The sequence below is a fragment of the Nothoprocta perdicaria genome, unplaced genomic scaffold, assembly GCF_003342845.1.
Source record: "Nothoprocta perdicaria isolate Ctin4 unplaced genomic scaffold, notPer1 scaffold_337, whole genome shotgun sequence".
In the NCBI taxonomy this organism is placed as follows: domain Eukaryota; kingdom Metazoa; phylum Chordata; class Aves; order Tinamiformes; family Tinamidae; genus Nothoprocta; species Nothoprocta perdicaria.
In genome coordinates, this window is record NW_020455574.1 from 339,575 (window position 1) to 365,361 (window position 25,787).

General features: G+C 39.1%; 1 protein-coding gene across 1 annotated transcript in view; it reads right to left on the reverse strand.

The window, feature by feature from the left end:
* The window catches only part of COL1A2 (collagen type I alpha 2 chain), a 37,740-nt gene that overhangs the window by 11,002 nt on the left and 951 nt on the right, over nucleotides 1-25,787 (reverse strand). Inside the window, exons 2-34 of the mRNA XM_026043715.1 lie at nucleotides 24,609-24,619; nucleotides 24,012-24,029; nucleotides 23,364-23,399; nucleotides 21,729-21,812; nucleotides 20,321-20,374; nucleotides 18,222-18,266; nucleotides 18,065-18,118; nucleotides 17,675-17,728; nucleotides 17,228-17,281; nucleotides 16,894-16,947; nucleotides 16,525-16,578; nucleotides 15,357-15,401; nucleotides 15,056-15,109; nucleotides 14,908-14,952; nucleotides 12,523-12,576; nucleotides 10,853-10,951; nucleotides 10,723-10,767; nucleotides 10,529-10,627; nucleotides 10,124-10,177; nucleotides 9,919-10,026; nucleotides 9,014-9,067; nucleotides 8,816-8,914; nucleotides 7,891-7,944; nucleotides 7,424-7,522; nucleotides 6,649-6,702; nucleotides 5,851-5,904; nucleotides 5,681-5,734; nucleotides 5,506-5,559; nucleotides 4,569-4,613; nucleotides 2,512-2,610; nucleotides 1,959-2,066; nucleotides 1,119-1,172; nucleotides 515-568 (exon numbers count right to left, since the gene is read on the reverse strand). Of these exons, the coding sequence (XP_025899500.1) occupies nucleotides 515-568; nucleotides 1,119-1,172; nucleotides 1,959-2,066; nucleotides 2,512-2,610; nucleotides 4,569-4,613; nucleotides 5,506-5,559; nucleotides 5,681-5,734; nucleotides 5,851-5,904; nucleotides 6,649-6,702; nucleotides 7,424-7,522; nucleotides 7,891-7,944; nucleotides 8,816-8,914; nucleotides 9,014-9,067; nucleotides 9,919-10,026; nucleotides 10,124-10,177; nucleotides 10,529-10,627; nucleotides 10,723-10,767; nucleotides 10,853-10,951; nucleotides 12,523-12,576; nucleotides 14,908-14,952; nucleotides 15,056-15,109; nucleotides 15,357-15,401; nucleotides 16,525-16,578; nucleotides 16,894-16,947; nucleotides 17,228-17,281; nucleotides 17,675-17,728; nucleotides 18,065-18,118; nucleotides 18,222-18,266; nucleotides 20,321-20,374; nucleotides 21,729-21,812; nucleotides 23,364-23,399; nucleotides 24,012-24,029; nucleotides 24,609-24,619 (2,003 nt within the window). The remainder of the gene's footprint in view (nucleotides 1-514; nucleotides 569-1,118; nucleotides 1,173-1,958; nucleotides 2,067-2,511; nucleotides 2,611-4,568; nucleotides 4,614-5,505; nucleotides 5,560-5,680; nucleotides 5,735-5,850; nucleotides 5,905-6,648; nucleotides 6,703-7,423; nucleotides 7,523-7,890; nucleotides 7,945-8,815; nucleotides 8,915-9,013; nucleotides 9,068-9,918; nucleotides 10,027-10,123; nucleotides 10,178-10,528; nucleotides 10,628-10,722; nucleotides 10,768-10,852; nucleotides 10,952-12,522; nucleotides 12,577-14,907; nucleotides 14,953-15,055; nucleotides 15,110-15,356; nucleotides 15,402-16,524; nucleotides 16,579-16,893; nucleotides 16,948-17,227; nucleotides 17,282-17,674; nucleotides 17,729-18,064; nucleotides 18,119-18,221; nucleotides 18,267-20,320; nucleotides 20,375-21,728; nucleotides 21,813-23,363; nucleotides 23,400-24,011; nucleotides 24,030-24,608; nucleotides 24,620-25,787) is intronic.

Sequence of the window (25,787 nt, forward strand, 5' to 3'; positions counted from 1 at the left end):
AAAAAGATGAGTGATGTTGTGGCACAGATGCATACAGTGCATGGACAGGATGGTACTGGAAATGCTTTAGTGTTGACCTGCCCTATATTAATAAACATTTGTCATGCTAAGGATAAAGAATGATTCTGAGTGTATCACTGTACACTGATCACTGTATCACTGTACAATGATCACTGTATCAAAACCTCTTCCCACAGTGTTAAGAGGACTATAAAGAGTGGTCTGAAATGGAGAGAACTCAAAGGCCAAATGAAAATCTCCTCCCCGTATAGCCCACTACCATATAGATGCACATCTCCCCTCCCTGCTTCAGGAAAAGGCATGAGGTGCTATGGTAGACTTCTCTGAATATTTCTACAGCCCCAATAACCCCTCCCTCACAGACGTGAAAAACTAACAGAAATTGTATGAAGTAGCAAGATGGAATGGTTTTATTAGAATGGAAGCTTCCCTATATTAAGTATTCTTGGAGTGGGTATAAACAAACAGACACTTTTTGTTCCAAGAGACTTACCCGCTCTCCAGCACCACCAGCAGGGCCAGGGGAACCAATAGCACCAGGGAGACCCTGTAAGCCAAGACAGAGACAAGACATCACTTCTACCAAAATGTAAGCAAGAATATTTTTTCTTTCAGCCTGGAATAGGTCTGYGACTTTGTTCTCACTATTTTAAATTGAAAGGATGCCTAATTCTATAAAACAAAAGCTAAATTGCTTTTTTTTTTTTTTTCCACAGTATGATTACAGAATGGGCAGCCAAAACTCAATTTAATGAGGCTTTGATTTAATGATTTAAGAGGCTTTGCAGGCTGCCTTCAGGATGAGTTTTCTGGGCCAAATTCATGAACTTACAGAGGGTAACATCACACTTAACTGCCTATGAAATATAAGGTTCTCTGCTGATGTTATTTCTCTGCTTGCATTTATCTCCCACCCCTCAAMTTCAAACCCTCCTGGACAAGAACCAACAAAACTACATGAGTTTGGATCAAAAGGAAGCAGTGACAAGAAGAAATTAAATACAATAGGAAGATAAAGTCCTGAACATGCATCTCCCTTAGTTACTAAGTTCTGACGAGTAGAAAGGTAAACTTGGATATAACCTAAAGATACTTACACGAGCACCATCTCTTCCAGTTGCACCAGTATCACCTCTCAGACCTGGGGCACCCTGTAATAAAAAGAAAGTGAAAAAAGTTGTAATAAATAAGTCTTGAAGCRTTTGCTGAATATGCGTATATTAACAGAGATATTTACCATGGTGTTTTGTTTTGGGAATAGCCTTTGATTACTATTTCATTTTTACTGAGGAGTATACATAGACATGCCAAAAGAGAATTTGCAGAGAAATGGATTGGCYATGCTTCTGAGAAATGTGAACCTCTCTCTTATAGGGGAAACCTATTTGTACACTCACAGGTGCCAAAATACTTAAATGGAACACAAGCTGGAGTGTATTCCAAATGCTGAGCATAAATCCCCTTGAAAATCCTCTCTTCTGTCTAATAAATACCTGTGCATAAAAATTCTCTTGGGAATTTGTGTTATACCTTATATTTGAATCAGGAAAGAAACTGTTAAAAACAGCTAAGTCATACAAGTGGTGACATAAGACACTATTTTGCATGACAATACTATAAAGCTTGTACTGAAAGACAGCTTTGGTAACTCTTTGGTACAAGTGGGCTCATGGTGATGCAACCAGGTGAAACACTGAATAACAAACGCTGATCTTTGCTTAGCAGATGGGATGGGTTTAAGAAGACAGTATCTCAAAAGACTGTGAATTTGTTGGACCAACCAAACATACTTATTGACTATTAATGATTCATCATGAAACACGCCTTCATAGGAGATGTTACACTTAGGTAACCTACATTATTTTCAGTTAATCACGTTTAAACATGCCTCAAACATGTGCATACTGTAACAGAGGTGGTTAGATCATCTGCCTTACCTTTTCACCCTTGCCTCCTGGAATACCAGCAGCACCTCTTTCCCCTGGGATTCCACCAGGACCAGCAGGACCAGGACCACCAGCAGCACCAACATTACCAGGCTCACCCTGGCAGCAACAGGATATCGTGTCAGACAAACCATTCATAAAGACTGGGACAAAATTTCCTTATTACTACTTACTCATCTCGGTGCTCACATGTAAATAAATTGAGTAGTAGTATTCAGCCTTAAGCTATTACATATATTGCACTTTTTTAACTAGTGATGATGCCAGATGTGAACACTCTCCCTGATTCTGTGGGCTTCTGAAGTTTTCCCGAGTCCTGTATTCTAAGCCAACCTTTAATGGAAAGATCACCCCTACCAAACTTGAAAACTCAGCCCCATATTCAATTAGCATCAAAAGATGACAACACTCAACACTTGAGGCTACAGCCTCGTGGCTGTGGTGCACAGGTAGCCAACTGTTACCAGCAACCAGTCACACCAAGAAGGCGTTTGAGTTCCCACATCAGGAATTCAAGCAAGGCAGCAGCATCTGGAAAAGGTACCTTGTTACCATCAGGGCCTGGGGGGCCAGATGGACCACGGCTTCCAATGGGGCCAGCAGGACCGACGGCGCCGCTTTCTCCAGGAGGACCACGCTCACCCTGCAGGAGGCAGCGAGATCTGAGTTTTAACTTGAGTAACTCTTTAGCTCTGAGACTTAAAAGCGCTCCTTAGTACCAGTGATCGTTAATGTTTTGTTCAGCCAAAAACACATTTAAGAGCAATATTGGAATAGGACAGATATTAACTAGAGTGATCTCAGAACTAGCTCCAGCTTTGACAAAAGAAAAAGACATTTAAGGAAATGCCCTAGACTTTCATCATGATAAGAGCTGACAGTTTACTGCTGTTACCATGCTACTTCCAGAACACTGCTACTTCCTGAACACAGACTTGGCTACTGTGGTCTTTCTGATAATAAAGGTCCAAAGGTCCAAAAGTGACCTCTATTTTATAAAAGAATGAATTCTGAAAGAAAGGCCAACTAGAGATGCTGAGGTTACCAGAAACTGGGCTCATATGCCCAATGATTTATCCAGGATAGAAATATCCATTTTACTAAAGAAAGGTCTARTTATTCTCGTATGATCAAGCCAGACATCAGTAAATAGTCTGTTAAGGTATAATGGAGACTTCTGCTAAATTAGTAGAATTAGGACATTAGAATGAGAATGAGAAAATGGCTAAATGAGAGACAAGTTGTTGTACAGAGAAGCAYCTACAATACTTTATATTCTAGTGTTTTTCCCCTGGGGATTTTTTTTTTCCCCATGAAAGCCAGGGCAATAGAAAAAAAGAATGCAAATATCTATGAAATACAGAGGTGGGAGTTCTTGTCAAGAGGAAGGACTGACATATTACACAGGAAAAAGTGGTAACTTTGTGGATGACAGTAATAATAGAAATGGGACAATTCAATAATGCAAGGTATAAGGCCATGTATTTAGGTACCAAAAAKGAGGAACTTGTGCTATAAATGGGAGATTCACCTGGTGATAATGATGGAAGGGAAAAGGTGATAACCACTGAATGAAATAAAGTCTGCCTGGCTTCAAGATGCTCAAGTGAAGCTAAAGCAGGTACAGACAGCGATGAAGAGAACAGAGAGCACACCTTAGAGAACTTGGCTTGGACAGATGAGAAGAATTAACTTTGAAAGAAGACAAGCTTATTGTCTTGGGAGGGGAAGGGCTGGGTAAACCRAATGACAAGGATGAGAAGAACCAACAACAGCATTTTCATGAATACCTTCAGCCTACCACCTGGAAGATATACAACCATCCTGTAAATGAGGAAGCAGTACAACTAATAAGGAGATCAACCTCAGTCTTTTTATAGGGGCATTAGGAAGGCAAATAACTTAATCTTAATACAGAATCTTCAGAAATTCTGAAACCTGACCACTCATTCCTCYGCCTGAATGGAACTTTTCTCTCATTTAGGAAAGCCTCCACACAAAGCACCCTGCAGATGATTTTTCCACAACACAGAAGTGAAGATTGATGGGACAATATCTTCCAATGACTATTCCAGGCTTTCAATGACTTTCCAATGACTATTCCAGCTCACCATTTGATCCAAGGTCAGACACTACCTACAGGGGAGGTAGGAGCTTGCTAGCAAGGTATCTTATGACTGAACTAACCAGGATGTGCAGGTCTAGCCAAAGAAACCAGAGCTGAACATTTTTATATGTATTGAGCCTCAGTGTAACATTGTAGGATGAGTCTTGTGTCACTCACAGTGGGAACTCTGTAAGACTCAAAGTCTCACTGTAAGATCATTAAAAAAATCACCATGGATCAGTATTTCTTTAAGTCATCTTTGTACTGATTATCTGGAATTTTACTAGCACGTACAACTAGCGTATTATAYAATTATTTACTGCCTATGTGTAGAAAAGGAGAGGAAATTCTTTCACCTTCCTAGTAGTCTTCAAGCAATTATGCTCTGTAACTGAAAAGAGCTGTTTTGGGAAACTTGGAAATGTATATAGTTAATAYTACTATTAAACACCTCATTAGGATAGTCTGCAGTAGACTACAAATAAGCTACTCACCCTTGGGCCAGCAGGACCAGGAACACCAAATTCACCATGAAGACCCTRAAAGGGAGAAGCTGTGTTAGTATAGCTATTTATAAAGCAAACGTTACAATTCTTAGCTTAAATTGTGCTTGCTTTGTTTCTTAGCAATAAAAAGAAATGCTTTTACAAATTGCAGCAGTATATCAGAGATCTTCAGACTAAAACATCTTTTAGATGCACAGAAACATGAAGACTCTCACTTCTCACCCGAAGAAAGATTTAGTTATTAACTTTCAACCTTCTTGCTCATTTGTCAGGAATGTGCAGAGCAAACTCTTTAACAGGGACACARGGAAACATAACTGCAGCTTCAAGGGTGGTTACATTCTGCAGTATGTGAGATGTRCAGATTACATCATGCACTTGCACTCTGCAGAACCTGTAGCATGAATTACCACTCAGTTTTATGCTATTGCTAAAGCACTGAAATCAACGGAAAYTCAAAGGTGTACAACTGGGGAACCATGAAGATTCAAAAAAACAAAAGAATTGAAGACAAATATTTTTCATGTATTGTCTTGTTTTTTGGGTGGTATTTTATGCTCTCAGGGCCTGAAAAGACTGTTCCTTTTCATACCAAATTTTGGAGGGGGGGGGAAAAAAAAAAAGGGGGGGAAAAAAAAAAAAAAAAAAAATAGGAAACACAGACGTATTAAAGCCACTAGCTAATCTCATTCGTCTGCCTTTAAAAAAAAAAAAAAAAAAAAAAAAAAAGTCTTGCAAATGCCAAAGGAACTTCTTCGTCTGTAGCTAGCTTTAAAAAAAAAAGACCATTAAACTCTGCATATAACACAGCTGACTGTTTGGCAAATGGATTTAACAGGCTCTTGCTTCGCCACATGTGCAGGCATAAACCTAGAGCTTATGCAATGCCTGTCCCTGCTTGTGGAGCGCTGCATCTGTCACTCACCCTTTCGCCTGGTTTACCAGCTTCACCGGCTGGACCTGAGGGACCTGGCAGACCCTAGGCGTAAAGAAACAAGGATACAAACAAAGTTAAGGGAGAAGCACTTAATACATTGTAAACCAAAGATAAGGTTGTGCAGAGAATCACAATTAAGACTGTGCAGAGCACACTTACTTACCTGGAAGCCAGGAGGACCAGCAGGACCTTGCTCACCCTTTCCACCTTGGTTGCCCTGGATAGAAGGAAAAACAAGAGATTAGCTTGGAAGTAGAAATACAGGAGAATGGCTTTTCAAACGGGAAGCCCCATGCACACAAGGGAAAACACAAAGTGGAGGTTGTTACTTACAGTGACACCGGGAGGACCTTGAGCACCGTTGTTTCCCTCAGGACCAGGAGCACCCTAAACATGTTAAAAGTTGCTATTAAAAGTTTTGACCACTTGTCTAAAGTGCTTCTGTCATGAAAACAGAGGCCTCCTGCTGCCTATTTTGAACTTATACCTGCATACTCAGGCAACAGTCTTAGTTTTGTTTGATTTTTATCCGTTTGATTAGAAGGGTGTCACTATCGAGAGATAGTGAGGATGTTCACACTTTAAATTTTGGTGATTGATTCAGTTATTGCACATAATTAAGCCTTAAGAACATTTCTTTCATAACTACAGATCCAATACCTGGCAGAGAGACTGCATGTCCTTCCTCCCACCCCGCTGCACCACCTGCCAGTCATTTGATCTCCTAAACCAGTTACTGACAGTAAATACGTCGGTTATAACGGTCAGTTATATGACAATTATTTGATCCCTTAGAGGTTTAGTATGTTTCAATCAACAGTAAGAAAGATCTGGAATTCTGTAGGATAAGGTAGAATAACTTATAAACTCTCCTCTAAAATTTGCAAGTAAAATGCTATTTTTCTACTGTTAATAGGAAAGGCAACCCAAGAAGGGTAACTTCCATACAAATTAGTGTTAATCTTTAAACAACAGTCCCCAGTGAGATGAAGTTAGGTGGATGCTTCACTAACTGCTATTCTGTTTTACCATTTATTCATGGTTGAAACCAAGCAGGAGTCCTGTTATCTACTGCCTTGAATATCTACTTTTTTCTCTCTGCAAGTTGATAGACGAAACACAGCCACATACCCGGGGGCCAGCCAGACCAACGTTGCCTTTTTCACCAGGTTTGCCAGGCTCACCCTGAAGTTGAAATAAAAAGATTAAAAAAAGAAACTCAAGATTCTGTATTAGGATAAAGACTGATACTTTAYCAGATGTTCTATTGGAATGCTTTTTAACCCTAATAATAATGACCAGTTGACTTGAACCAATTTGAAAGAAAACCTATAGAAAACAACGTCATTTCTTTTCAAAACTCCTTTCCTTTTTCTTTTCTTCTTTTTTGAGATCATAATCTAGGTCTATGACACTCTTCATAGTGGCATATGTAATACATGTGCATATGTATGTGTAATGTATGTATAACAAACTCCACAAATCCAGGAGTGGACTTGTGTCTGTTGCATCTCAAGGACATATCAAGAACTCTACTCAAATTGGTAGAAAGGTAGCCTTTCTTCTATTAAAAGGGAGCTTTGGCTTGTGCTCCATAAATAACAACACCCTGGAATTGAAGCTTAGGCTYAGTGAACACATTTTACAGAATTTTTACTGCGGAAATGATAATATGGAGATATACTGTCCATAAACCATAGATTTGGGATAGTTTATCCATAGTTTAATATCCATAGACCATAGTTTTTAATTTTATCATATCTTGGAAATCTGGAAAGTAATGCAACACATTGTCCTTAACAATGCAACAGGACACAAGGAGACTTGCTTGATTGTTAGAGTGGGACCTACATATATGTCTGTGCAGAAATACTTTTATGGTAATCAAAGTTTCTGTTGTACTCACAGTGGGACCTTTTGGTCCGGGGAATCCAATGTTGCCAGGCTCACCTCTGTTACCAGCTGGACCAATTGGCCCAACCCTACCATCTGCTCCAGGGAAGCCCTAGAAGAAATAACACCATTAAATGACTGCGGCATCTTAAATTTGGGGAAGAGTTTAGTTTTAAGAGAAATGTGTACYGAGAGAAATATGCATTGAGTTAAAGGCCTTTTAACTTCTAAAAGCTGGTTCAGATCACATGCACATGAATTCTCCCATTTTTCTCCCTTTTGTTGATACAGCAATTTCTTCTTCCTTAATCCAGGATACAGGCCTGGTTCGAGACCCACAAAAATGAATGGAAAGATTCACAGTAATATGATGCTAAACAGTTGTGTTAGAGCTCAGCAGTGAGGTTCTACTTCCTAAATTTTAGTTTATGCTTATGTTTAGAAYGCACTGGGGAAACAGAGTGAAAAACAAGTACTTACAACAGGACCTTCCTTGCCAGCAGGGCCTGGGCTTCCAGGCTGACCTGGGAGTCCCTGAAAGAGAAGTTGTTTCTCACCAAACAGTTTACCAAAAAGTACTTTTTTCTACATACAAACACAGACAATATCTATATACATCTGGAAATAGGACTGTATATTCTGTCGAGTTTTCTTCTGAAAGACAAAGTTTAGTTTGGTAGTACATGCTTCCACTTCAGCTGTAACTGGTTCAGTTTAGGTATGCACCTTTTTCACTACAAGGAGCTCATTTAGACCCTGCTTTAGCAGAGTGTGCTTAAATGTTTGCAAGTCCCTAGTAGTCCACACGTGTGTTGGAAACTTTCACTTCACGGGCTGGAGTAGGAAGGGAAGAAGGGAAGATGAAAAAGGATGGAAGTAAATGACATGGACATAACCTGGCTGGGATCTTGAACCACTTAGGTGGGTGGCTATTTTCAGTGAAAAAAGTTGCAAAATAAACGCAAAATAATTGAGATCAGTCATCCTATACCATTTTATATGTTTTGCTTCTGTTGCTAGGAGTTACAGAGGACATTCACACTTCATTAGTGATCTTAATGATCACATTCTCTAAATTATCACGGGATGAACCCCCTCACAGAACTTAGTGTCACATTGAGTTCACGGGAACCTGCTTCATGATCAAGGCAATCAGATGCCAACCACATCCAAAATAAATTAATTTCAATAAACATTATGATACTTCTTAATCATTCCCATATGGACATTTTTTACAATGAATTGATGGAAATGCCTTAATTGTGGTTAGCACAGATTGATTTTTTTGCAGCTGGAGTTCTAAATAATTTTAATTCTAAAAGTTATTTATTTTTGCACAGCTCTAAAAATAATAAAATAAACTAAGYCAAGCAATGACAACAACAAAAACAGAGTTCAAACTTACTCTTGGACCCATAAGACCAGGCTCACCAGGGCGGCCAGCATCACCATTAGGACCCTTAGCTCCAACAGGACCACTAGCACCACGGTTACCAGCAGGTCCCTACCAAAATAAGTAAAATTAGACAGATGTAACAGAAAGCATCATATCTGTATGTAAAAGGAGAGGGTTCAGGAACAGAGTCTCAGACAAAAGCCTCACCATGACACCAGCTCTGCCATCAGCTCCAGGGAGACCACGGGATCCGGGCACTCCCTGCAAAGGAACACAAGATAAATCAAGAAAGAGGAAAGAGAAATCCATTTCCACAAGGTGCACACACCTACTAAATTTTAGCCTTCTGAGCAGATCTGCTGCATTTGGGATTAGTGTAACTCTAAATGCAAGAGCTCACTGCAGATGTATATTCCAAAAGAAATCACTCTCCCCTCTTTGAGTTCTTTATACTCTAATCTTCTAGGATCAAAGCATTTTCAGTGCACAGTGTAACTACAGCAGCTAGGATCCCTTAGATGATCCATGCTGTTTCACCTTCACTTCTCTGCAGAGCATTACTGGCTTCCCTATAGCTCTGGAGACTCTACACATGGGGCAATACTAAATCCTTATTTGTATCAAAAAGCAGGAGAAATAATTGTTTCTACCTATCTCAGTGCACTTCTGCTCCCACAGGAGGCCACGTATCTTCTGAAAGTCACTGAGCTGTTTTCTTGCCCAGTAAAAAGTGCACCAAGCACTCTTGAAGGCATTGAACATTTCGCCTCATGAGAACATGTGAAACAGTATTTCTTTTAAGCAATTAAATCTCTCACAAGGCTTCACCAAAAATCGAAGATAATGCACTAAAATATTAAAAAATAGATAAAGCAAGCAACCTATAATTATATTTCAGGGAGAAGACACTAAATGGCATTAATACAAATTCAAAATCGGTTTGGTCAAAAGTAATTGAAGGGCTCAGAATGGCAAATGGCCTTTACTTAACAGCATTACTGTAGATTTAATTTSCAAGTCTCGTTCTATTTTCTCTTTTTGCTCCTAGTCTGAGATATGAGGAAAAAAACTAAACAAAACACCACCACCAAACCAAACCCAAAACAACCTACTCTCAGACCAGCAGGGCCCGGGGGACCAGCAGAGCCAGGTTCACCATTGCTGCCTCTCTTGCCTTCCTCACCACTGGGTCCAGGAGGTCCAGCGGGGCCAGCAGCACCCTGTTGGAGTCAAAGGCAAATAAATCATCAGATGCTGGGTAACAGATGCTATCAGACTTTATTCACTGAAACAATTCTCCCGTGTCACTATACTTACAGGTTCACCTTTGTTGCCACTCTCTCCTTTGGCACCTGCAGGACCTGGTTCACCCTAGGGTCCAACACAAGAAGACAGCTTAGAATTGAGCATCTTCTAAAAATATTTCTTCTATGTAGCTTTTTCATGAACCAAAAAAAAGACTATCTAACATCACAATTACTTCTTTTTTATAGCCAGAGAATGGTTTTTGCCTTAACAGTCATGATCTATGTATAGGTAACAAGCATATTAGTCTTTGCACCTCATGGAATTCAAAGTAAACCTCCTCGGTCTCAGTGGCAGAAACTAACAATGAGAAGTGATCTAGGAGGTTAATTTATAGCGAAGCACTGAAAAAGTCTGCTGCTGTGCAGACTTTGTTCAATTGACAAAAGAAGAGGTGTGATAGACAAGGTGACTTACCACAAGTCCTCTAGCACCACTAGGACCAGCGGGGCCAGGAGGACCAGGAATACCACGGGGACCAGGCAGACCAGGAGCACCAGCAACACCAGGAAGACCCTGCCCAGCAGAGAAAAAAATGTTGCCAACACATTACCTTTTCTGTGACCAAAATGTTTTTTGGAGAAAAGAAGAGTGAGTATGACCGTACTTACAGCTGCACCTTTAGCTCCAGGAAGACCATTAGCGCCAGGGTTGCCCTGTTAGGRCAGGAACAAAGATACCAGTTAATTCAGAGTCTCAGAAACTCCTCCAACAATAGTTAATCTTTGGTGATTTACTTACTGGTGGGCCAACAGGACCGCTAGAACCGGGCAGGCCAATCTCTCCTCTTGGACCAGCAGGACCAGTAGGACCAACGTTACCAGCAGGTCCRATTTCACCCTGGTTGAGAACAGAGCAGAGCCCACTATCAGTGTGCAATGTTAGGGCAGTACTGTAGTAATCCAGTATTGGCCTGGTATTAAGRCAGCCTCATATATACTCCTGTTTGAGACGCCAGGCAATCAAGTTTGAGAGCTGCTCTTGGAAGCTGGGAAGCCAAGCAGGCTCATGGGCAACATGGGAACAACTGATGCTGGGCACATCTGAGAAACTATGTTAGCAACACAGATTACATGGAAGGTTGACCTAGACTGCAGCCTAGAGGCCTTCAAGGCTGGTCTGCGATGCTTCTCAAAAGTCTAGCAGGCCTAATTCACCATCACCTTGCACTCTCAATTGTCATTTGTATTGACGGTAAATGGTAATTGATCAGAATTTGTGGGACAGCATTTGCAGTGGTGCAAATAACAGGAAGAAAAAAAAAAAGATTCCTGGTATAAGTCACTAATTTATTATAGATGTGTAAACTGAGTATGAAAACTTCTCTTCAGCAATATTCTAAGTAGCCAGGATTCACCCTGGACAGGTAGGTCTCAAAATTACAAGCTGTAATCACATTGACATCTCCACCAGAGAAGACTTCATGGTTTCTAGAAATACTGCATTTTGAGAAGGATAACCAGAGYAGGACATTAAATTTGTCTCATCTTCCCTGTAGCTAATATAAATAGGGCTAGCAATCAACACTCCAATTTCTTCTATATGTAGATCAGGAGTTTTTAAATGCAGGAGAATTGAATCTCTTGCCTCAAATCCTCTGTCACTCCTTGTGGAGGAAAAAAAAAGGTCAAAATAATGGGTAAAATTGCTAAGATCTGAGTAATAAACTGAATCATCCATGTTAAGGTCAGCAAGTAGCATTATCCTAACTGTAAAATGCARTTTCTCCACTGCAGTTTTATGAATCCACATTGGAAGGAGCCTGATATTCAACTGTTGCTTCTGTACCCCATTCCAGAAAATGATGCCAACTGCCACTTTCCTTACTTGTCATAATCCATGTCACCTCTCAAAGGTGGGTATAACTGGACCATACAGGAGGCAGGAGAAAAAAATTGGCTCTACATCTCACTAAGACTGACTTACATCTGTCCTCTAAGCTAGTGTCTACATAAGTAGTTATCAACGACAGATCCTGCACCATAATTTGCTGGTTGTTTTGACCTCCTGGTCTTTATTCTACATATATTTTGCATGTGGAACTGCAACAGTCACACAAGCCAATACAGTCACTTCTGAAATAGAATGAGACTCAGATACCATAGCAGAATTCTCCTCTGAGTAATATTATATGGTATTAATATAATAATTATATTGTATTAAATATCTTTGAATGCCAAGGGTGAGAGGATGGAGAAGAAAAATCAACTGTGAAAAAAATGATGTATTTTAAAGTAGTATTCCCCTAAATYAAGTTTTGCAAGTACTGTATGGGCTTTTCCTCATTCTGGTCTATAACTATCTGATATGAAAGCAACCCCATTTCAGAGAGGGCTGTTTTTGCTGCCCATGAACACTAGTTACTACATTTCTTCTTTAATAAATGTACCAGTAGAAGCAGATATTCATACCTTAGCACCAGGAGCACCTGGGAAGCCTGGAGGACCAGCAGCACCGATTGGCCCCTACAAAATCAAAGTGGTGATTTTAATGCAATTTGTGACAACATAAGGATCTTCCTGCTAATGTAAAGACATAAAATAGTACAAAAAAGAAAAAAAAAAGACAAAGTTACTTAGACATCACATTATTACTTCAGAATGTCAGAGTATCTCTGGGCCTACAGGTTTGGCTGAGATCAAGGCTGACAAATGTTTGCAGTGCAGCTACGAAAATGTGAATTAAAATGTGGGTCAAATCTTGCCCCGAGGCCAAACACCTGAGAAAGCATAAAAAGAGGAGGGGCAGAYGCAGGCGTGCACAGAGCAAGCCGTCCTGCTGCACCCTCCCAAAGGGGCTGCAGGGGAGCACTGTATCCTGCCACTGTAAGTGAAGGAGGCCGTTCCCAGCRCACTGCCATGAAGCCACTGCACACGCTCGCCCTTGGGCTGCCGCTCTGTCCAGCGGCCAGAGCCTGGGGRCTGGCAGCAGCAGCCGTCCTTCTGCACAGGGGAGCTGGGCTGCATCCCCAGCATCTCCACAGCRCCTTAGAAACTGCTCTCTTACAGTCTATACTGCAATCAGCAATCATGTTTCCACGGACTTCTCCAGAAACCTGGTCACCCCTAGCAGCAGCTGAGAGCAAGAGCTGATTCTCAGCAAGAGTGGATTAGAAACCTTGATTCATACCCAGAGGTTGTGTTTTGAGGGAGTAAATATGTGCAGTCCCAATGCCCAATCTACACTTGTTTTTAATGGCAAAGGCAATGGCACGTCAGCTTGAAGATTTGTAATTGCTATGGGACAAGCATCCTATAATACAACACTCAGGAGAAATACACAGATTGATTCACAGCCTTGGTTATTTAGAATACCTACCAAAAAAAGAGGATAGCTTTTCCTATGTGTCCTTAAATTATTAAAGAAATATCCYACTTGGATAGCTACTTGGGATCAACATCGCATTTCTAGAGAGATAATATCTTTTAATTATAAATATTTATTATGAAACTTCTTAGCTTCAGCTGCCTCAGAAATACAAGAAAGCCAATAGGTCTACCTGTATAGCAAGGAGGACTTGGATTCTACCATTCTATAAGGTTTTGTGGTTGATATATTAGGTCCCTGGAATTCTCACTGATGGTATAAAAGTAATGTGAAAGAGGCTAAATGCACTCTAAAACATGTATGAAAATAGCTACATGCTGAATTTTCATTACGTTGATTCTTCTGAGGTTTTAAATCACAGTGTCAAGAAAGTATAAAAACATACATTTAACCATTCAGACACTGGGAGCCAGTGCAGAATAACATACAGAATAACATCTCAGAAGTCAGCAACTTCAGAGTATATTTTCCTAGAGCAACTCATTAACCTTTAAGATACCTAAAAAGGTTTTGTTCATTTAAACCAGATCTTGTCTGTAAGCTGTCTATTTGTCTGCAATTAAAAGGACAAATTGTGTATATTTTAAGATGTTCTGTATGAAAGAAATGACACATATACTAGCACTCTACYCTGGTAAAGCATGGCAGATGTTTGTATTGACTGGAAGTTTTTAAATAATGTCAGCAAATCAGGCAAAACCAAGTGCTGCTCCATTAGGTCCTTCTATTCAGAATTTCAAGGCTGGGAGGGAAAGCTTCTTCTGGGCTACTACTGAAGTTTATACAGCTTGAAACCTATACCCCTATACATGCATTTATTTCAGCAAGATCAATGAAGTTTACTGAAGCCAGTGTTAAGCTATGGCAAATCAAATGTGTAATTCCACACTGGATCAGCATTTATTAGAGCGGTCAGTTTTACCAGGCAGATAGGAACTTGTTGCCAGCCTTTCACACTTAGCTCATGTAACTCAGGTGTCACTGCCAAATGCAAAAGGGTACTCCTGTTAGTCAGACATGACAACATTGCAGGTGCTCAAAGTTGTGTCCTGGAGCACCCATATAGTTTGAGGTTATGTTTAATTTTAGTCTTTTGCATGTATCTGTTAAAAAACGTACATTGTATCTTTAGTTTTGGGAGGAGAACTGATCTGCTAGAGTGCTGTATATGATCACTGCCTGCTGATCACCAGGTGATTATTCCCTTTGAATTCACCAGTATAAATAACAGAACACTTGGTTCCTTGACACAGATTAAAGCTTTGTTTAATCTAAATTCTGAGGCTCTTAAGAAACAGTGTGCAAGAAGCTTTATGKTTTTTGAATTCTTTTTGTGATAGTGTGGTATGCAGCTAAGAAYAGTGTTAAAGAGGTCCACAAAGCCAACTTCCCTGAGGCCAGAGCAGCCCTCTAAGCCAAGCTAGACATAAAATCTAGTGCAACCAGAGTGTCAAGGACCAAGAACTTACAGCAGGTCCAGTGGGGCCAGCGCTGCCATCACTTCCACGAGCACCCTACGAACAAAGGACACGAGAACTAGAATCTGGCCGAAGAGGTGAGGAGCAGAGAAAGCCACAGCAAGCAGCTGGTCATCGCACGCAGACAGTAGCCACTTACAGCAGGTCCGGGGGCGCCTATTCTTCCTCTCTCACCAGGGAGACCACGAGCACCCTGCAAAATACATCRAATTAGCTCATTTATATCTATTCTCTGAACAAAGACACATATTTTTTTCTTCTGCTAAGTCTCCACATGAAGTGGGTTGAAGGCAGGAAATGCTGCTCCAGATATTCACTTTTCAYTACATTAAAGCATCTTGGTGGATGGGATGTCACTGATGACAGTGGCTGGCTAAGATGCTGGCTAGACTGTATCTATCACACCATGTCACACATTATKAACAGTAGTAAATACTTACAGGTTGTCCTGGGGTACCATTTTCACCMGGGGCACCAGGTTCTCCCTAAAAAAATGGAAGTTCAAAGGCTTAAATTACTCAAAGATGCTTCAGATACAGAGTACTAGAGCATCAAGAGACAGCTGAATCAACAGCTGAATCCTGCTCTTAGTGTCTTTTGTGGCACAGAGTGTGCAATAAGAGCACATCMGCTCCTGGGGTGCAGAGGCTGCAACTGTCCTTGAATCCATTGGGACACTGCAGCAGCTGTTTGCAATCCTCGTRGAAGAGGTGGTTCAGAGCAAGTAGCTTCACTTACCCTTCTCAGCTTGCTTTATTCCCCTCCCCCCCTTTTTTTTTAATTCTCTGATATTTACTGGATAGCAGACACGTAAGAGACAGTCTGGAGAGCAAATTACCAGTTCAGATTAATTGACAGCTTTTCTAGCTAGAGCAGGTATAGAATTATGTTATTTGCCTTAAATAGCTGACAAACTTCCCATGCAATCCTGTTAAATGGTTGGAAATCAGGACCTGCCTCAGCTTTATATCTTAAGACCTGAGATACGGAGATAAAATCGAGAGCCTTTACAGTGTGACTTCTCTTTCTTTGAATGGAATAACAGAAGAAGGAGTTAAGAGATGGAGAGTTTTCTAAAAATGTTTCTAGACCACACTGAAAAAAAATAAGAATTGTCTTAAGTGCTAAKGTGAGGAAGGTAAAAAGTAAAACAATGTCAAGGGACAATTTTGATCTATTTGGCTTTCAAAATTTTACCAGAAAGTCTTAAAGAAGAGCATGAGCCTCACACAGCAAAAATACGTAGAAAAAAAGATGAGATGTTCATTTTAATGCACTCAAAAAATACCTAAACCCAAAATACACTTCCATAGTACTGTAAGGTCCGGAAAATCACCCTTATTTTAAGTGCTGCTAGAAAACTAATGATTATTAGGAGTCCAGGTCTGCAGCTCTTGCTCTTTAGAAGTACTAATTGCTCAAGCAGARCCCTAGCATGGTTCTTCATGTTAAGATGCACTATTCATCTTACAGGGATGCTCTAGCTTTTACATTATGCAGCTGAGCAGTGTTGAATGATAACATGGAAGAATAATTGGARGGGACTTCATATGTATCTTGCTAGAAAGAATGGTAAATGCACTTGACATTTTAAGATTTCATCTTTACCTTGGTGCCAGGAGTACCAGGTTGTCCCTTTTGACCATCCAGACCATTGTGTCCCTAAATTGAATAGAAAAATAATTATGCTTTTATTTCCACCAAATGCTATATACAAACTCTTGTCATACAAGGTAAAACCTTTCTTTCAATACAAAACTTTTGTTAATGATGATAACCGTATTTTTTAAAAAAATCATTCTCTTACATCAGAAGACACTAAACACTTCAGAGAGATTCATACACTTAGAATATACACCTCTGAGGGAACTTACAGAACTTTTCAGCATGCTAAAGTGTCATTAGTCTTGAGTGTAAAGGTAAAATACCTTTATGGACACACATATATGTATAAAACACAGACATGGACACACTCACCCTAATTCCCTTAAAGCCAGGCAGACCAGGAGTTCCAGGGAAACCACGAGCACCCTGTAAAACACAGAACATGAACGACTTTCTCTCATACATTCTTCAAGCAAGTAAAAATGTAAACCTTCCAGTAAATAATTAATAATCCTACTTAATAACAGAAATTACAAAGTGAGAATAGCTTTACTGGGGTAAAAAAGACCCATAACTTCATAATAGCGCTGAAGTTAATAATTATCCATATAAGGAATACTACTACATGTGGTGCAATTCATAAATTTCTTTATGTGTCATTGACACAAAAATTGTTTTGTATTATATACATTAAGTCTTCACTTACCTGAGGGCCAGCAACACCCCTCTCACCAGGTCTTCCAGGTTTGCCAGGGTGACCCTAGAAAACACGGTACAGATACAGTAAAGGCAAAGCTCTTTCTACAACAAAACAAAACAAAAAAACCCTAAACCAATTGTAAAAAGACAGTAACAGAGTTTCTCATTTTCAGTAAATACAGAGGGCTTGTATGTTTTTAAGTTTCCCTCTTCTTATATTCAGAATGGTAACTAATGTGTTTTGGAGAGATTTTAAAGTTATCCATTCTTATGTATCTATTTCCAACGGACTGCATCTCTTATAGTATAAAACAATTATTTCAGAGTTTAATTCTTCCATCAAATATTAACCAAGATGTTAAAAACCATGGTCACTAGAATGTTTAGCTTAATACCAATCTAAGTTAGAAAACAGAACCATGGTGTTAATGGAGATGAAATAATAACCACTTACGTCTTCACCAGCCTTTCCAGGAGGACCAGGGGGACCACGAGGACCTTGAGGACCCTATTAAAAATAGAATGAAGATTAGTTCAAGCATCCTTCTTTAAATAAGGCTCTTACTAATTTCTGATTTGAGTTCGGATATGACAGAAGCCTGAACTGAATCAAGGTTCTTCCATCCCAATTTTATTTTGCAGTTCACAAATTTCCAGTCTGTAGGAGTCTGAATCTGAGAGTTGAGCTCTGTTTCTACAACAGGATCAACCAGATACATCCAGTTCCAATGTGCATGGATATGCATATGGATAGGAGTAACAGGCCTAAGAATTATGGGCCCACCATGTCCATGCCTCGTAATGCTAAGAGTGTGTGTGTAGGGGGAAAGAAACATATACTTACTGTTTGACCAGGTTCACCAGGCTCACCAGGAACACCCTGGAAACCAGGAGGACCCTAAAAGACGAGTGAGACTTTGTTAGTGTTTGAAAAGAATACATTGGGATTTTGTAGATATGTCTGACCTCTCCCCAAAAATCATCAATGCTACTGTACTTACAGGGGGTCCAGATGCTCCAGGTGGGCCTCTAGGTCCCATTAAACCCTAGAGGAAACAAATAAAAAATGTTTTTAAAAAATCACCACTATTTAAACTTGTTTATAATACAAATTCCCAATAATTCTAAAAGCATGGTAAGGATTACAGGTTTCAATTCGCAATCAAGCAAATTAAGAGGAAGCTAAGGGATCTTCATAAAGTTGCACAGGATCCCAAATACAAGCAGATCTTTTGAAGCCAATGAACTGCAACAATATTTAACACCATTAAGGATGTTCATTATGGCTGAGAACCCTGCAATTGGCTTGTTTTTATTTTCTAGATTGTTAATGGTTACTTTTGTGAACCATTTTATTCCTCTGAATACCTCTGGCTTTCCTGTGCAGAGACCTCCAGCTTCCAGTGTTGGAGGGGGGGTGAGGGGGGGAGGCATAACTACAATTTTCAAGAACAGATATCTGGGGGAGAATGATCATTAAAACAGCAGACAAGCATAAGGGAAAATCCATTTGTATGAATGGCAGTATGACCTTTAACTGGCTCATGCATTGTTTTGGGAAGAAAATAAACAACTCTCTGCAAGTATTGTATGTGTATACACCAATTTCAAATGGTAAACTATTCTATTTAAATATTTTAGCCTTCAGATTTTGATTTCATCCCTGAAAATGTCAAACACACTTTCCTAGATTAAATTTAGAAACCACATAACTCAAAAATATGTCAAAAACTATTCTTAAAATGAATTTTTTATAGGGAGAAAGGATTTTTATATGGAAAAAGAATTTTTAAAAAAATTTTTATATATATTTTTATAGCACTTCATTAACAGTTGTCTTAAACTTTATTAAGCAGGGAAACAACTACATTCTGAATTTTAATTTACACTGCCATTGTCCAAATGGATATTTTATGGGATCGTTTGAACAGAAACCACTACTTTTTAATTTTTGTATTAATACTTTTGGATTAAATATATTTATTTATGGGATCTACAACAATCTTATTGCTGTAAGAATTTGGAGCAGTTTTTATAAAATGCCGTTTCTGGACAGTCTGAATCATATGTATTAAATAGCCCGGTGAATCTCTTCACAAATTTATATTTCATAATTGTTTTTCTCTGCCCTTCTGTCTTCCTGATCTCTTCCACCTTTGTGGAACTTAATTTACCTACCAGTAGGTAGAATCTACTGGTATTGCTGGTGAACCTACCAGCAGACATGAAGGACAGAATTTGTTTAAACAGATGAGATACTAATCATGGAAAAATAGTAGCTAACATTTCTGTTAGGTAGAGATGCCAACATATCTTCAACTATTCATTTACCATCACACTACTTTCAGAAACAGAACCAAGCACTTATAATCCTGACCAGCCCTCACCCTGCTGCTCACCTATTAAAACATATTCTGCTACCCACATACACTGACAAGCTCTGCTAGTAGCAGGAAAGGTTAAAAATCCATATGGGAGGTCATGTTCTCCTCAATATCCAATTGGGTAGAATACAGAAAGCAGGAATCAGAATAGCCTTGTAGCAAATACTAACATCCAAATTGCTCAGGTCCTAATGTGGTGGCCAATGTTCTCAGAAACTTGTGCAAGAATATCTAAAGGGCTGTGAGGACATGGAAGGAAAAGTGGTCACCAGCTGGAAGGGAGATACAGAGATTTTTTTTAAGACCTATGTTATTTTCAGAGCACCTTCATGGTCAATCTCGTTCCTAAAACACTATTTTCTTCTGTCTCTGTATGAGTAAAGCAAGACTAGATCAAACTAGATGAATTATCTGGCATTAGATTTTAAGATTCACTGATTCACAAAAGTGATCAGCAGACAGAATTACAGCACAAGAAGTAGAAGAAATAGTAGAACGATGTTCACTTTGGAGATATCCATAGACTATACTTGAAACACTTAATATTGTCCTACATACAGTGATTAGCTTATAGTCTGACTCAGTAACAAATGATCAAAATGCTAAATTTAAGCTATGCTCTGAGTTACTCCAGCTAAAAGAATGATTATGATTCAGCAGAAAATACTGAACACAACTATCTATTCAAGTTATCATGAGATAAATGACATGCTTACCATAGGTCCTGGCACATCAGCTGCTTTAGATGGATCATATTGAGCAGCGAAGTTCTGTAGGTGAAAAAAAGTTTGAAATTAAAGTACTGAAAATTTTACTTTAAAAAACAATATTATTAGTTAGCATTCTATATACACTTGTCATCTAACTTACTATGCTTGCTAGCTGGTATGTTAAAACAATGTACTTAAAATTCATTAAACATAGCCCTATTATAAATAATTTTCTGTTCACTTGTTCTCTAAAAGACTGGATTTTATAAAAAGGCCCTTTCACACACTGGTCTCAAATATGCAGTAGTGCCAGAGAAGCAATGCAGCATTGTCAACTGAAAAGTAAAAACAAACTTAATGACCACTTAAAATTGAAAACATTTTTGAAACACTCTGTATAGTTTCTAATGAAAGAAGTTACACCTATTTCTTAYGCATTGCTTAAGGAAAACTCATATCTCTTTCCTGATAGACTATTGGGTGAGGTGGGCCTTTTGGCTTTAAGAATATGTGAGCACCCTACAGCCTTAGAAACGTTACATTGGATCCTTTCTCAATAGAAGTCTTGCAGATATTTTTACAGGCTACAGATTCCCTCTTCAGTTAAAAACAAAATAAAACAAACAAAATRCAACAACTCTGTGCAAAAAAGAAGTCAACAGAAGACAGTGCTTTCCTGCTTTCTTTTTTTACTTTGCAAATTTAAATACAGAATAACGAAAGCAGTCTTAGGTTTGGTAATAGAAATATAAATAACTACCCACACTGAAGGCAAAAGAGTATTCCTCCATGCAGGAGGATTTACTTCACTTTCTCAGTAAGATACTGTCTATATGCCTCCATGCTCCCTGTGTAAGTTAATGTCAAGCACATAAAGGGTTAAAGCCAGCATTCTGCAGAGAATAGCGACGGACACTTTATTTCTGCAGAAAGCGTACGTGAGAAGTAGTTCACTTATGTTCCGAAGTATGATGCAGATAGAAAAAAAWCCAAAGGAAGTGGAGTATTGACTTTTAAATAAAGAATTTTAGTTAATGGTACATTTTTTTCTTCAGCTGGTTTCAATACAGTCACTGCCTCTCKAACCCAAGAGCGAAGTGTTATTTATTTTCCATCTGCTAAACAGCAGCTCTCTCATTTAGCCAATTCCTGATCAGTAAACATTATGGACACATAGATCTAAAGCTGATAAACAGGGTTGATTTGATCCTGTGCACAAGTCCCTAACGAACAGAGAATCAATCTTTCTCTGGAATAATGTATATCCTAAGGAGACCTTCATTGAAGGGATGCACAAATTTCATGCTTAACACCAGAAAATGTTCCCGCTGCTATCTGGTGGACATTCATTTATCCTTTGGATGCCACAAGCATGGATGGTTAGCTGCAGTAATAGAAAGGTTGGATGCCTTACTCCACCAAGACCTGGAGGACCAGGGGGGCCTGCAGGACCTGGTAGACCATCTTCACCATCTCTGCCTGGTGGACCTGGCGGACCCTAGAACCAAAAAGACAATTAGAAAGTGAATATTAGGCATGGATAAACAATCTCTGACATGATGAATTCCTTAAAAACCAGGCATCTACAGTACACTTTGCATCATTGCTATATATGTTGTTTTACTTACCCTAACTTTGGAAGATAAGAACAGCCTGAATTTATGTTGCTCTGCCACTCATCATATATTTATTACAGTTTCATATTTGAAAAGATTAGAGGGGGATATATTGGATCTGCACTATCAAAGCACAGCTTTCAAAAGGGGAAAGTCATTGTATGCAACCAGTTCTCAACGCATGATTTCCACACAGCCTGACAGTCAAAATTCTCCCTGTGAAACTGAGGCTTGGTAGAGTTTAACCCTAGTGGRATCGACTAGCACAGTTCTATCAGAGTAAATCTAAAGCCAGTTTTCACCACTCTGTATTATTAATGGTATAATTGCAAATCTGATGACACCAACATAGCACTGTCCTACAGACTTTTGATACCGTCCCTCTGCTACCGCTGTCATAACTACTTTACAATGGCTTGAAATAACATGTAAAGCCCAGTGACATTTGTCTTTATCCACATTCAGCCTCAACACACAAAGCCAGCAAAGTTTTCCTGTCGAGGTAACTGAGGTGCAATATTTCATTCAGTGCTTGATGAAATCCTAAATAAATACATTTCTGACAGAGTAGGATTAGGTTTGCTGTATTCCAGACATAAAATATGGACCTCATTTCATTGAGCAGATTTGGAGAGCGGCAGCATAAAACAAATGTAGAGTCCACCATGTAGACATACCTTCCTAATAATTCTCATTATATTAGTAAGCATACGATCTAAAAAAAAATCTCTCAGTGCTAAAACTACTACGGCATTTTCATTTCAAGAAAAAGGGCAAATCACAACTGCACACTGTTCAGACAACCGTAATAGTGCCTTACAACAACCAGCACTGATATGGAAGCAAATCAGAAAAGCAGATATCAACAATATGAATGTGAATATCACAATTAAGTTATTCAATTGATGTAATTTACTATTACTTTTTCAGTAGGGTCTAACAAAATAATATCCTCTTTGACTGACAGCATGGAGAGGACAAACATCTAATTGCCAAGAAGAGGTTTTTCAAGCCACCATTGGAGGCAGAGGTAATTAAGGCTGGGTTTGTCTATCACCATGCCACAGTGTTGCACTTACATGAGACAGCTTTCCCTTCTGCATTCTCATGCACTATTTATATTGTGTGAATTTTTTGGGGAAAAAAAGTATTCAAAAAATCAATCACATGGAACAACACGCTGCTTTCTGAATTTGGTCACTCCCGGTCAGCTCCTATGACCATAATTAGGTTGCAGAGGTATTGACAGGGCACATAGGTAAGTTACTTTTTAAAAAAATAAAATAAAATAAAATAAAATAGTCCATGCAAATTGTTATGGATAAATTCATTTTATCTCACACTAATGCCTAAACTTAGCCTTTTTCCTACTGGTCTTCCAGCAACTGTTGCTCTAAGATCACAAGTAAATGAATGTCAGTCCAGTTCCTTACCCTTTCTCCCCGCGGTCCTTTGTCTCCTCTGGGGCCCTGTTGGAAGAAAACAAAACTTACGAACTATGGAAACTGTGGGAAATAGGCCCATTAAAATAATTTCTGTACATGTAAGGTARAAACAACACTACCCATATAGTCTTKGTAGTTATATATTTTTTCAGAATATCCTTTTCTTCAATATGCTACTGAAAATAGATTGATCCATACTAGAAACATGCCAGGTAAATTATCATTGCCCAATTCACAGTATGTTTTATTCCCTACTGAAAAACTAGCTCTGTGTTAACAGTAGTGACTTGTAGAATTTACCCAGCCTTTAGACCCATATGGATATTACTGCACTGTTCAATCCAAGTTAATCTTCCCAAAGCAATCATTGCTGAACAAGAATGATTCCTCAATGCAGTCTGGTTTTCCCCTTAGTTCAAGCAATTAAATTTAAATTTGAGATTATCTGGACATTACAATGGCCAACACATTGTTCCCTTCTCTTATTTCCTATTCATCTAAGTGCTAATGCTGTTCTCACTGAGCACTGGATATAATTAATTTAGTTGATTTGCCTTTCATCCAGCATTCAACAAAGTCTGGCTATGTATATCTGATACCATATTCATTTCCACATAAGAAAATAAAAATGCTTACCTTGCGCCCTGCAGGTGTCTGGAAAAAAGTAAAGCAGAGAATTAAAAAAAWATATATATAACAATATTTTAAACTAAGATAACATGTAAGCTTAGGCTTCTCTTCTCACACTACAATTTCCTTGATAAATATATTTAAGCATATCCTATGCTTTTTACTCAGGTTGGGAAGCTGTGTTAGAATATTCCACTGAAGACTACTTTACATTTACCAGAGCCTACAAAATTTTTGCAAATGAAAATCACACCTGAATTCTTTCATAATCCTTTTTTTTTGTAATGAAGTTTAGCGAGGAAAACCGGCTTTAGGGTAGAGTCAGCTCTAATCCAAACTGCCAGGTATAATATCCAAATGCTTCTGCTCTGCTATTTTCTCCTCCTGATCTTTACACCTATGAAGGCAGGCTCTTAAAAAGGCCAGCCCACTAGAAAATTTGGGGTGGGTACCTCTGCAGGCAATGCCTTCTAGGACYTGATCAGCATCATTCCATGACTATCCTGGGAATTAAATTTATTAAATGCTACTCTTCAGATAAACAGTCCACCCCGTTAAATTAAGTTGAATGCTACTTATTAGATGAAAAATAATTATACTGACCTCATTCACATCTGGAAAAGAAGGGAGAGAAGACAAAAGGAGATAATTAGACTGTGGATCTCATTATTTTAGCAGGTTTACATATCAATGCTCTTAAAACAAAATGTAATTTTGTTAATTTCCTAAAAGTAAGAAACATATTCTTAATGTATTTTCATTCTTCAAATTTCATTACTGTAAAACAGAACGTAAAGTCTTACGGGAGCAATTCCAAATTCAAAATAGGTTTTCTAACAAAATTAAAAAATATTTTTTACAGTATCAGCCATATCATATTTTATATAATCTTTTTCCAAATATACTTCTAAAAATACAAAAAAAGGAAACAATAGTGCATACACATGTGCACATGTATGTGCACATACAACAAATCGATAAACCCAGAAACACTGATGCATGCAAAGGTATTAATTGCAAGAAATAATTTTAGGTGTTAATATAGGTTTGCCTCAACTAACATTTTACGGAGGATAGGGCTAACTAAACGTAGCTTAAATTTTCCTGTAAAATTGTGCCTAACAGTGCCTAAATAACTTTCTTTTTGCATGCTATTTATCATTAAATAGATCTCATTAATTACTTGGGGGAATTATTTCAAAAATCTGTTCCCCAACTTGCATGTAATTATATATATATTTATATATATATATATATATATATATATAGGCTGAAATTTATCACAGCAGAAGTCTCCTGCAACGTACTTCTGTCCCAGTGGTGTATGACACACTTTTGCCTACAGATTGTTGGGCTTTTTTTCCCCTCCCGTAAAATATGGGCTTGGCAACGTGTTACCACACTAAATTTGAACAGTTCATACTGTACAGCGAAAAGAAGATGGAGAACACAGACGAGCGTAAAAAAGCGCTGCAATAGCCTAACAGAAGTGTGATTATCTGTCCTAAGAGAACTAAATGGAAATAAAAATATTGCCCTCGAATGATGAGGGCGCAGGCAGCCACCCTGCCTTCTGCTACACTCCAGCCTGCTGCTGGAGGGAGGGATGCCTGGCAGAGCTGTGAGCGCTCCGGGACAGCTCTCGCCTTGAGCGACAGAGCCAGGAAAGGGCCACGCAGCGGCCCGTTTCCCGGGCCGCGGGCAGCTCCCGCGGGGGACAGGCGCCATGCGGCGCCCTAGGCCGCGCCCAGCGGCGCCCGCCTCGGCGCCTCCGCCGCCCTG